Here is a 12,501-nt window from a genome sequence, read left to right on the forward strand (position 1 = left end):
AAAAAAAAATTTGTTAAAATAAAAACAAAACGACATTGATTATTCAAAAATCAAAGTCTATTTTTCTGTCCAATACAATTACTTTCTTTTTAAATAGCAAATCCTTGTTATGCGTTTAAAAGAAATTTAAGATATTACTCAAGAATTTATTAACCGCTTTATAAGAATACTTATTAACTAAGGAGTTTTTTAAAATTATGAGTTTCACTAATAACATTATTTGAGAGTAAGATTTGTAATATAGAATTTTCGATTTCATTTGATAGTATTTTGAATCTTTAAGTGTACCTCATGCTTCTATTATGAAATAATAATAAAAATACAATGCCATTTGAATTAAAATTTAGTATATTTTTACCTTTTAAGTGAATTTCAAGTGAAATCAAGCTTCAAACTCAAGGAAATGTTATTGTTGTATCCCATGACCGTAAACAAAGTCAAAAACCATTCTCCATGATACACAGTCACAATAACTATCAAATGTATGCTTTTTTCGTTCAATGTGTACAAAAACCAATATGGTTGAGATAATTTATTTTTTCTCTCCCAAAGTTTAGTTCATTTATAGTTATTCTTTTAGCTAATAAAGAATTATCTATTTCAGTTGTTAAAAAATATAAGAAGTTAGTCTTTTAGGTAGTGTTTATTTGCAGAGACTGAAACTGTGATTGGGAGACGAGACTTAATATTATGTTTATTGAGCTAGAGACTGATATTTAAATTTCTGTCTCTATCTTTAAAATTTTAATATTTCAGTATCTCCAAAAAGTAAGGATACTGGAGACAGAAAATTTTAAAGACGGGAATAGAAATTTTCATTATAATTTGTACCTAAATTACCCCATTCTAATTCAATAATTCCAACATTAACCCTAATGTAAATCAGAGCATTCTTTGTTAACTTTTGTGACTCTATCTTCTCATTCTTCTTCAAGGTCATCACTACAACCTCTGAAGCACCATTTCAAGAACAGCCACCTCGTCACCGGTGGCCTAGCCACTGTTAGGTAAGTGATTAGCCGCTTTCAAGATAATCTTCGTAGCCCCTATCTTCTCATCTCTTTCACAGGACAAATCGAAGAATGAAGCTGCTGCCTCTCCCCGGTTGCTATCGACGTCAACCACCAACTCGTTGTCCTAATTGCTCTGACCCAAGTTAGTTCTATACAAATATTGTTTAATTTACTGATTCCTTTCATTAAATGTTCTATCACAAATTAGAAAATGAGGGATTTATAAATGCTATACCAAATTATCAACTTTGAACTTCACAAAATTAACAAGCAAATAAGGTAAATTGACAGAGGATACCAGATCCGTTGACAGAGAAAGAGCAGAGACTAGAGATACAGCTCTGAGACGGTGGCAACACAAATCTCCGGGCACGCAAACGGCGGCAACGACACAACCCTCGAAAAGCAGCTGCCATCACGAAGGTGAACCGATGGAGAATTGGAGAGGTGCCGTTGTCGTTCAGGATCCTTGGAGGTGCTACCAGCGGTGGGTAAGACCGGAGGATTCCTTTACATGAAAGGAAAGGAGAAAGGATAGATGAGAGGAGAAAGGGGGTTAGGGTTGCACTATGAGAAAAATCAAATTGGATTTGAGGGTTAATGTTGTATTTTAAAATTAAGGGTATTTTTATAATTTTAAGTTTTTTAGTCACTACTTTTATTTTAAACCAAACAGAATACTGAGACATAATTCAGTCTTGTATATTTCTACACCAAATACAATACTGATACTTATTCCTGTCACTGTCTCTCGGTCTCTATCTCTCAATCTCAGTCTCTCAGTCTCTCTCAGAAATAAATGCTACCTTAGGTAGCATTTGGATGAGAAACAGAGACTGAGAAATAAAAATAGAAATAAGTCTTAGTATTGTATTTGGTGTAAAGTTAGAAATAGAGATTGAAATAAGAATGAAACTCTAATTTAATTTGCACAAATAATAAAGTTCGAATTAATTAATTGAAATAAGGGTATTTTATGTATAAAATGTTATTGAAGTTTTAGTTTATATCCCCAAAACTTTTAGTCCCACGTGTTCTCACTTTTTGAAGGTACTGAAATTATGGAGATAAAGATTGAAATTTTTGTACTAAGCTTTAGACCAATAAATATGATACTAAATTTCATCTCCTAGTCTCCGTCTTAATATCTCAAAACAAATACTACTTTAGAGTTTTGACATAAAATTGTAAAATTTTATCTAAATAAAATAAACATAATTGTTTAATCTCATTATCTCACATGGTTAATTCTACACATAATACATAATAATGTTAAAACTCAATAAACTTAAAATGATCAATAATTAAATAATTATATTATTGTAAAATAAATTCATCCGTCATGTTTAGTATTATTCTTCATCAATATAAAATATCATTGAAAGTTCATGACAATAACTATTCTATGCACCTTTTAATCTTGAGATATTGTTAGAAGATAATCAAATAACGAGTAAACTCATCACGTATGATATTGAAGCCTATGTGATTGATTTTTTAATGATATCATTAAATTTTTTATCATCTTATATCAATTCAAGAGTGAAATATGCATTCGTATAATTAGGTAGCATGTAACATTGCTCTTGAAAATTCATATTTTCTTTAAATATTTAAGAGAAGTCGCTGATAATAATCTTTAGCATATAAAGAAATATTGGTTAAAATCTTATTTTTATGATATTTATGATGCAACTATATATACATTAAAATATTTTTTAATAAAGTGGTCAATAATAATAGAAATTTGTAGTGCATATAACACTAAGTTACAGTAACAAAAATTATCTAAATATTTTTTTATAATATCAACAAATAAAAAAATGGATGTGAAGTAATGTGAAGACTTTAAATTAAAATCTTTAAATATATAAAAATAAAGTTGAATATAAACATATCATTACGTGTAAGTAGAAGTGTTCAAATTCAAATCAATCAAAACAAAGTCAGTATCCAATGCAAAATAAAAAATTGATCAAAATCACATTAATTTAGATTAAATCGAATTCTATTTTTGACAATTGTATAAATTGGATTAGATTTTATATTTACGTTTCAAAATTCAACTAATCCAATTTAGACCGCAAAATATAATATAATATTATTATTTTATTACTAAATTTAAACTTTTCATTAATATGTTAATTTTACATGTTTTCATATTATTATTATTATTATTATTATTATTATTATTATTATTATTATTAAATTCTTTAGTAAATATAATATTGATATTACGCTAATGAATTATAACTCAAATAACATAGTCTTTTCCATATTCACTTATTTTATATTTTTCTTAAAAAAATTATATTTTACAATAAAAAATTTGTGTTTATCGTCACAAAATTGTTGCGTATATCTAAAGATATAGAAGAATGTGAAAAAAAAAGACATGTAAATTATTTTTAAAAATAAAGATATAATAAAATGTGATTAAAATTAATCAATAAAAAATTTAATCACCTAATATTTCTAATAAACATTTTAGACATCAAAATTTTCTATCTAAAATATGTCCTGGTGATCAATGTAAATGCAGAAAGAGTTGTGATGAGGATAAAATCAATATTTTCCCTTTTTGTTTGGCTATAAACCCTTTTTGTTTTTTTGATTGATTGTGGTAAATTTTTCGGACGTGTTTCCTGGCGAGAGACCAGAATAGTACGACGATATTCTCTGGGGGTTAGTGCTTCGTACGATGTTATCTTTTTCTTTTCAATTTTCATTCTGCTGTTTCATTATTTATGCATAGTGATAGTGAATTGAATTCTTATATTAATGTAGTAGCCAGTAGGTGAGTATTTTTCCTTCCCTCGAAGACTTTAGGATAAGGTACTTTGTATACGCGTTTTTCACACCGAATGAACCTTCCCCTAGTCTAATCTCGATCTTAACAATTAATAAATTCAACGTTGAAAAACTTACCTTGGATAAATGTTATGTACATAAACGACAAAATAAAAAAGCATTAGAATAATGATTTTCAGGTTAACTGCCACCGACCCTAGTGGTAGCTGTAGCAAGCAACAATTATCAAGAAAAAAGAAGCATTAGTTTATCAAGCTCAGTGTCACGACCGACTGGCCCTACGTAATTAAGTTCCCACGAAACACCCCAGTGTTGAGGCACGTTGAATCATGATGGACACGTGGCGTTCATGAGAACAAGTGTTAAAATAATAATAATGTTATTTTAAACTAAGTGTTGTTCTAGTGGGATCCATGAAATCCTTTGCGTGTGAAACGAAGGTTATCCATATGTTTGGTGGGACAAATATGCACGTAGAAATGAAGGTGGTGCTACCACGTGGCTCTAGTGGCTAGCTTTTTCCTATTACCAACGGTAGGGAAGTTTTCTGGTTTAGTTAGTTGGTCCAAAATCAAAGGGGCTTAATTAAGAGAAGGATAATGTAGTCAAATATAGTAGAGAGTATTATATTATTATTAGTATGAAAGCACTCTAGTATACAGATTAAGTGATATAGAGAGAGAAAATAAATTCTTTTTATAGTTATTTTTTATTATTTTATTGTTATTCAAAATGTAGGTCCTATTTTTTTCAATCTCTCCTTCATTCCATAAAAAGAAAGATCTATAAACTTATTTTTTTACCATATAGTTCACCTATTAGTATTATTATTATATAAGATTTGGGGATAATGTTGAGAGCTTTATGACTCCACCGACCAATGTTTATAGCGCTGGAAAATGACATTTATTTGGTGTTTTAATTTTGAGCTGAAAGTTTGGAGTGGTATCGTACTGTCGTGTGGAGAAAGGATGGAGAGGACTATTTCCTATTTTGAGAAAAAAAAAAATTGACCGACATATATCATTATCATCAAGACATGACCAGGAAATAATAAATCCTTTTGATAGAATATTCCGCCGGATTCCTTATTATTCCTTTTTGTTTCCTTTTTTTATGGACTGAACTTTCAGCTTAAATATTTTTGGTAACTCTGAACTTTGATTTCCCTTTTCTAAGGATCTACCTTTTTTTTCTGTCATTGCCTATATACCAGGAAAAAGGGCCGAGGCCCAACTTATGGTAAGGTTAGAAGAAGTGTTGCTTGCTCGTTTCCATTCTCTTCATTGGGCCTTGGCTGCTTCTCCGCTGATAGGCTAGCCGAGTTAGGAGCTGTTCAACCGAAACCACTGGCCAAAAAAAAAAAAAAAAGGGAAAAAACCAGCATCCAGTAGTACTATCTTAAAAAACCCTTATTTTACTCCACACTCGTCTCTCTCCTCAGCCCACCACCACCCAGAGGCCTTAACGGCCAACTCACACGAACCAGCCAGCAGCTTGGTTCAACTATTCTGTCGCGGGCGTCTCGTCGTGGTTCGTGTGTCGCCGCCTTCTTGGCCTCATCACGCCGGCTCAGTCAAGCAGAAGCAGAAGCCGAAGCCGCCAGCAACTCGCCCTTGGTTCGGACGTCGTCGTCCTTCCTGCTTTTTGGCCTCGCCATCGCCGTCTACTCACTGGTCTCGTCGCCAAGTGAGTCCCTGCCTTCCCCTGTTGTTCCCTCTTTTTCAATTTTCCCCTTGTCCTTGTCTTCTCTATTTCACAGCTTCTTGCCTTCTCTAACTAATTAACTAATGTTGCTGTAAATCGTCACTGAATTTTAATCATGTTCTGATAAAATTAATACACTACTGTTGATACCATAATTATGAAAAATACGGAGTCCTGTGTTGTCTTAGTTTGTATGCCAACGAATTTCTGTGAAAATGTATTATCTCTGTGAAAATATATTAGCTAGTCCTGTAGAACGAAGTTAGGCAACATGCCACTTGGAGTTCAACACTTGAATTTCTGTGAAAATATCAAAATATAGAATTTGGAATTTAAACCAGTAGCGATAAATGAGGTTAGGTGATATGTAGTTCTGATACTTTTAAATTTGATTATTATGGGATAAGCATTGCTTTGTTTGAAATCCCGTGAGTTTAATGAGTTTGTTTTAGGTAATTACTTTGAGATTTATTTCCTGATGTCAAGACTTTGTTTTGATGCTTTTTATTTTCCCTTTACCTATGCTTGGGTGTTTTGGGAAAGTACAACTAAAAAAAAAAAGTTTTTAAGTTGGACTTGATTTTTGGATTGCATTATCTGATTAAGAAACATGCTGAATACCACCCCTTGGACTTGATTTCTGGATTGCGTTATCTTTTGCTCTCGTGTTCATTTAAGCTAAGAATATATTTTGTACTAGTGACTAGTTTATTAATTATTATCTATTTTTGCATTATTATTTATATTTAAGAATTGATACTTGATTATTATTAATGTGTTTCTGAAGACAAGCATTTTAAATTCTAATTTTAATTTTATTTTTATAATTTTATATTTTTATTTAATTGTGACCGGGTTAGCCGATTCAACTTGTAAGCCATTGGTGGAACCAGTGACCCAATGACCTGTCATATGACCGGTTTGGTTATGATTCGGTTTTGATGGCTATGTTTGAGACTTGAGAGTTGCTTCATAAAACTATGAAAATATGAGGCTTTAATTGATTTTGAATTTCTATGTATTTTTTAATTTACAAAGAGAGCATGTTTTTATTATTGTGTGTTTATTTATAATTTAATATTACTGGTTTAACCTCTAGTCTGGTAACATGAATGGTTTGATGTTTGGTTTGATTTTCAGAACCTTGCATAACACACACACAGGTGTCAGCCAACCATAAACCTCCCCACAGATCTGCTCTGCCTCCTGCTGCATTTTGTTTCTGTTTCTGCTTCTTATTCTGCTTCCCTTCAGTGTGCTTCCCTTCAGCCCTTCTGGCCTTGTTCTGCTTCTGGTATGCGCTTGCCGTCACAACGTCTACCAGTGGCTGCTCTCCCTTGGTTCTGTAAAGGCATGGTTTTCTACCTTTTACATGCCATTTTCTTGTGTTTATTACTTAATTCCTGAAGGTTGGTTCATGTTAAATTGATTCATGACACCCCCACAGAATCTTTTATTTTCTATTTTTTTCCTGATGTTTTGTTCGCCCTCAGTTCTTTGGATTTGTTTCTTTTTTTTCCCTGCAATTTACATAAACTTTTTCTGAAATTGTTGTCTGATTCTGTTGTTGCTTTTGGTATTATGTTACTATAATACTCTGATTTTGTTGTACTTGTTATTTTGTTTAAATGAGACTGATTGAGTTGTGAAGAGACTTTCATGCTTTAGGTGGCACTACACAATTTAATTTTGTTTTTGTAATTTTTTTTGTTTTTCTAACTAAAAGTGATAGATCAGTCTTAGTATGATGTAATTTTGCATGTTACTATCTTAGTGGGGTTTAAATTTTGAAAGCCTTCATCAGACAGCTGAAAGTGTTAAAGAGAAGATCTTTTGGTTCGCACGGAGGCTGAAAGGAAGTGGTTTTGTACCCCTGAAACTTTTGAAGGAAATGGACAAATTTGTGCATGCTTGTTCCTTTCTCATCTAGTTTTGGACAATGCTTTTATTTTCATTCAATTTCTTTTTTCAAGCATTTGAAAAAATCTTTGCTGAAGAGCTTGTAATTTTGTAGTTTCTTTTCCTTTACATGGATCATGGTTAATTATGCTCCAATATTTAATTCTAATAAGAGTGTATTGCCCAATTGAATGTTAACATTTATAGTTAACAAACTAACACCTCAATGCAACAATTACTCCTATATTGCCAATTTTCTACTTGATATTGTTTGTGTTTACTTTTGGTTAGTATTATTCTTAGGCCATAATAGGAGGGCACATAAGTTTTTTTGGGTTGAATGCTCACCCCTATGGCCCTATCCATGTCTTGACAAAAGGGTGCATTTGTGTTAGTCGGGCAATATCTAATGTATAATGACATCAAATTTTCATGGACATAGATCAATGTTTTGTTTGTTATCATACAATGCAATGGAAGTTGATTTATATGGTTGACCTTAAAAATGAATAAGGTTTACATGTTGCTATTTGAATCTACCCTGTTATTATTCTTACATGGTTTTCTAATATTGCATATTAGTTGTGATGTTGATAGTTTCACTTGTTATAATCTTATCCTTTTTTTTTCAAAAAAAAAAATAGGGTTCTAACATTGTTTATCTTTAAATATAATTTTTAGCAGGGGTTGGGATCTTTCATTTCTCGATTTGATCATCACTATAAAGAACACCTGATCTTTCATATTAGTTGTGATGTTGATTTTGCTTGTTATAATCTTATCCTCTTCTCTTTTTTCAATAAAAAAGAAGGGTTCTAAATTTATCTTTAAATAATTTTTAGCAGGGGTTGGGATCTTTCATTTATCGATTTGATCATCACTATAAGGAACACCTCATGGGAGGATTGAGAACTATGGTTAGGAGGGATAAAGATAGCAGGTTGGAGGTTGAATGTTTGATCTGGCTTTGCTCCCTTTCAGAGCTTGAGATTGTAAGGATTTTGTTCATCGTCTTTAAGGATAATATCATTGTTCTCTTTTACTTTAGATTCTCATTGTGTGTTTATTTTTGTTGAGTTATGTTTTTCACGAGAAAATAGGTGTCAAGGTAGAGCTCTCGTGTTTAAGTTAAAAATTTTGAATATTTTTAGTAATTGTCATAATCGGTAAATTCCTGTCGGCATATCTTATTTTGGTAACTCATTGTGATTTGACAAAGTTTTATATTGGCTATCAAAATATCCTCCTTTTTTTTTGGTAGAAATAATTATAGATTATTAAAAAATATGGAAGAAAGTACATGTGACTAAGATGAGGTATTCTTAAGAGAAAGTAAAAAATGGACTTGTATCGAGTTGGATAATAGTGAGTTGAAATGTTTTTCATAGAGAGCCTGCCATTTTGACTGGGTTTTGTATGCAAATCCAGTCCATGAGATTTGATTGGTTTTGTCGTTGACTCATCGTGTCTGATAACTAGAGTGTGCCCTGCCACTTCTGGTTCCAGGTTAAGACTTGTTATGGAAGTTCTTTATAATGATATTCAAAGTTTGGCATTTTTGCAGGATATGTTAATTAGCTTGAAGTTGCTGATCTTTCAGCGTGCAAAAACGATAGGCTATGCTGACCTGGCTAAGAAATTCAACCTTAAGATTATTCGAGCCATTGGTATGACTTTGTTACTCAAGATCATGCTTTTCTGTATTCTTATATGTGCACTGTTCCTTGATTATGCATTCAGTTTTCCTATGCTTCTATTGAGTTGATTTATATATCTTCTTTTTCTTGTTCCATCTTTTTATATAATACATACTGTTTACTTAAGTTGAGGCAGGATTCAAGTATTTTTATTATATTTTGCATTATTACTATGTTTTTCTTTTGGAAAACAAAAAAAGAAATATAGAAAGAGAAAAAAACATATCTGTAGAGTAGGACTTTGTGTAGCCTCCTTTAAGGGTCTGGCTCAGATTTTTCTAAGTATGTCTGTGTGTAATAGGAATTGATTAAGTTAATCATTTAACAAGACTTTTGCATGCATCTCTTGAAATAATTGAAGGACTATAACCTCTATCCTGACTTCTCCATATTTATAAGTTGAATAGCTTAATGGTGAGAATTAATAAATCATAAGTCTTCTTGATTTGGTCAAGTTATTTAGAATAGCAACAAATTGGTTTTTGCGGTATTACTTGTAACTAAGTACAAGTCCTTAATAACAAGTTCCTGAATATCATTCCAGTTTTGCTAGTACTTAGGTAAATATGTGTACTAGCTACTCAAACTGTTTGGTTATATTAATTTTCTGACTATCATTGGTTCTCGATGCAGCTGTTGTTTTGATGGAACATCTTAAGGAAGAGTTAAAAGATTTATTGCTTGTTGCAGATACGGATAAATCTGCGTCTTTTTTGGATGCTTGTAAACTATTGAAATGTTATAAGGAGGGTACTACAACTTTTGAAGAGCTAATTACAGACATCGGTACTGATATACAAGCATATTTGAGGAGGTACGTTCCAAACATTTGTATTTCTGAGAACTTACCAAATATAGTGAAACTATGGTAATTTATCTACCAAACAGATTTTGAAAGGTGAATTTGTAGTTAACAAAGTTGATGTATGTTGATATTAACATTGAAAGTTTGGTGCTGAATGCTAGTGCTGTGTCTCCAGTGGATATAGAGGATGACTCTAAATGATGTACAATAATTAATCAGTATAGTTATCTTCTATGAAGCATGGACACTTCGCTGAGTTGCCATGTCCATCTGTCGGACACATTTCGGACACGACACTCACCGATACTCGTCCGACATGCGTGTCTGCTGTGTCCAACCTGCATCTTAATAAAAAATAAAAATTTTTTCACCGGACACGCTTGGACATACCTAAATACCATCACGTATCAGTGTGTCCAGTCTTATTCTTAACACATATTATTGAAATAAATATAGATATAGCATATATTATTATTTATTAAAAACAAAAAATATTTTAAATACTTGATATAATTAAAATAAGACATTAAAAATAATTAAAAAAATTTATATTTTAATATCAATAAAATATCAAAATATCATTACAACTTATCTAAAAAATACTTTATATTTTATATGTATGCGTGTCCCCGTGTCTTATATGATTTTAAAATTCGTGTGTCGGCGTGTTCTGTTTCATGTCGTATCGTGTCCCGTGTCCGTATGTGCATCATAGGTTATCTTACTAGTTAGTAATGGATAAATAGAAAGTTATGCAGTTGTTCATTGAATCTTGATAGCAGTTATGCAGTTGTTCATTGAATCTTGATAGCAGTGAAAGATGCACACGACATTTGCCTACAAGCAAATTTAATAACCATTACTAACCAAGCACTAATTACTTGGATGTCTGACCTAATTATTACTTGTAGTATGTAGGATCACTTTAATATATATTCATTTTCTACGTAGACACTTGCCTTCCTCGATACCATATTTGATAAGTATCTGAGGATAGGAAACGTAGAAAGCACCAATACAATGGTGAGTGGAGACATTGACAAGATAGAAAAATTGTTTTTAAGTTTTCTATTAGACAAAAGATTGGAGAATTTTTTTTTTTTTTTTCTAGGATAGATACATTTTGCCATCTATTTTCTCGTCCAAGCAAGTTTTGTCTTTCCCGATATCTCTATAGTTTTGTTCGAAGACGTTACCGAATGGGATCTTACTTCTGATGGTAGCGTTTGTTTCCTCATTTGGCCATTATACCTTGTGCATCTTATGCTTCCTATTGGGGTATGTAACGTAAACATTAGTATCTTGATTTGTTTGTACAGACCATCAACGTACAAAAGAGAGGAGGAGAAAGATGAAAGAAAGTAGTAGAAGATTATGGTGTTCTTGATGACCTGAAACTTACAAGCTTACTTATGGCAGAAGTTGAGTTCGACTTTTCTCATTGGCGGATGCACACATTTTTTTTTTTGTAGGTTTTCTACTTTTTTTCCCCCTTCGGGGTCATATTCATAAATTGATTGTATTAATCTATTTTATAGCTGATATTTTATAGCTGACATTGCTGGAGCAAACTAGCAGAAGAATTTTGAATATTATTCTTAGAAGAGGTAATATTGGTTATTGGGAGTTTTTGGCTTTGGATTTCATATACTTACCTTATTAGGATTTTTCTTTTTATAAATTGATTTATTGATATATGTCCTTCTAAAAATGATCATTTTAGATGTACATCAATATCAATTATCAAAGTTGAATACTAGTATAAAATATATGTTAAAATATAAAATACATATTAAAAATGAGTTAAACAATACATGTATTTATATATAAATATATGATAATTGATTTTGGTAGTTGATTTTAGAATGTAAATAATATTTTTGTTGTAAATATTTATCTTTTTTTTTTATTTATCACATCTCGTTTTGATATTAATATACATATCTTCTTGTCAATGCTAACAAAATAAAGCCGTGTTTGCAGTATGTTGAGTTGATCTATTAAGGTAAATTGGTATAATTTGTTACTATTTGGATTTTATTAATTTAAATTTTATTTTTAAAACTAATCCAATTTTATTCAAAAGATTTTAATTTGTACTGTATTGATTTATTTATTTTTAAATTGATTATGATTCAAACTATTGATATTTGGATTGGATTGATTTGTACCTTATCAAAATATTCAGTTTAAAATTAAGGTAATCTAACAAAAATTGATGAATCCAACAAAAAAAAACGAAAATAATCAAAAGATTGTGTTCTTGTAATTTTTTCATCGGTTCAGTTTTGGTTTTGGCTGAAAAATCTAAACTAAATCAAACCGAATTGGTATACCACAAAACTCTAAATTACCCTAACTCTACTGTTCTCCTATACACTATATAGAACACACATTCACCTTCAGCCAGCGTCGCAAACCTCACGTCCTCACCCTTAGTCTCCACTCTACTACTTAGACCTCTTCACTCCTCAGTCACAACCCTTCGTCTTCCACCCTCCTCTACTATTTGTCGACCGCTGTAAAACTCAAAATATTTACAACAATTCCTTGATTTAAGGGTTGGTTT

General features: G+C 31.3%; 1 protein-coding gene across 2 annotated transcripts; it reads left to right on the forward strand.

Annotated features, from left to right (window-relative positions):
* Nucleotides 1–4,906: 4,906 nt before the first annotated feature.
* Nucleotides 4,907–11,578, forward strand: LOC112710697 (uncharacterized). Of its 2 annotated transcripts, none has more exons than XM_025763059.3 (6): nucleotides 4,907–5,513; nucleotides 6,672–6,882; nucleotides 8,276–8,422; nucleotides 8,995–9,097; nucleotides 9,761–9,941; nucleotides 11,252–11,578. In XM_025763059.3, exons 3-6 carry the CDS (start codon nucleotides 8,327–8,329, stop codon nucleotides 11,295–11,297), a joined length of 426 nt encoding a protein of 141 aa, XP_025618844.1. In that variant the 5' UTR covers nucleotides 4,907–5,513; nucleotides 6,672–6,882; nucleotides 8,276–8,326; the 3' UTR covers nucleotides 11,298–11,578. The 2 variants fall into 2 exon arrangements, with proteins under 2 accessions (XP_025618844.1, XP_025618845.1); XM_025763060.3 differs by having other exon boundaries at nucleotides 9,818–9,941.
* The last annotated feature ends 923 nt before the right edge of the window (nucleotides 11,579–12,501 follow it).

Source organism: Arachis hypogaea, chromosome 9 (genome assembly GCF_003086295.3).
Source record: "Arachis hypogaea cultivar Tifrunner chromosome 9, arahy.Tifrunner.gnm2.J5K5, whole genome shotgun sequence".
Taxonomy (NCBI): Eukaryota; Viridiplantae; Streptophyta; class Magnoliopsida; order Fabales; family Fabaceae; genus Arachis; species Arachis hypogaea.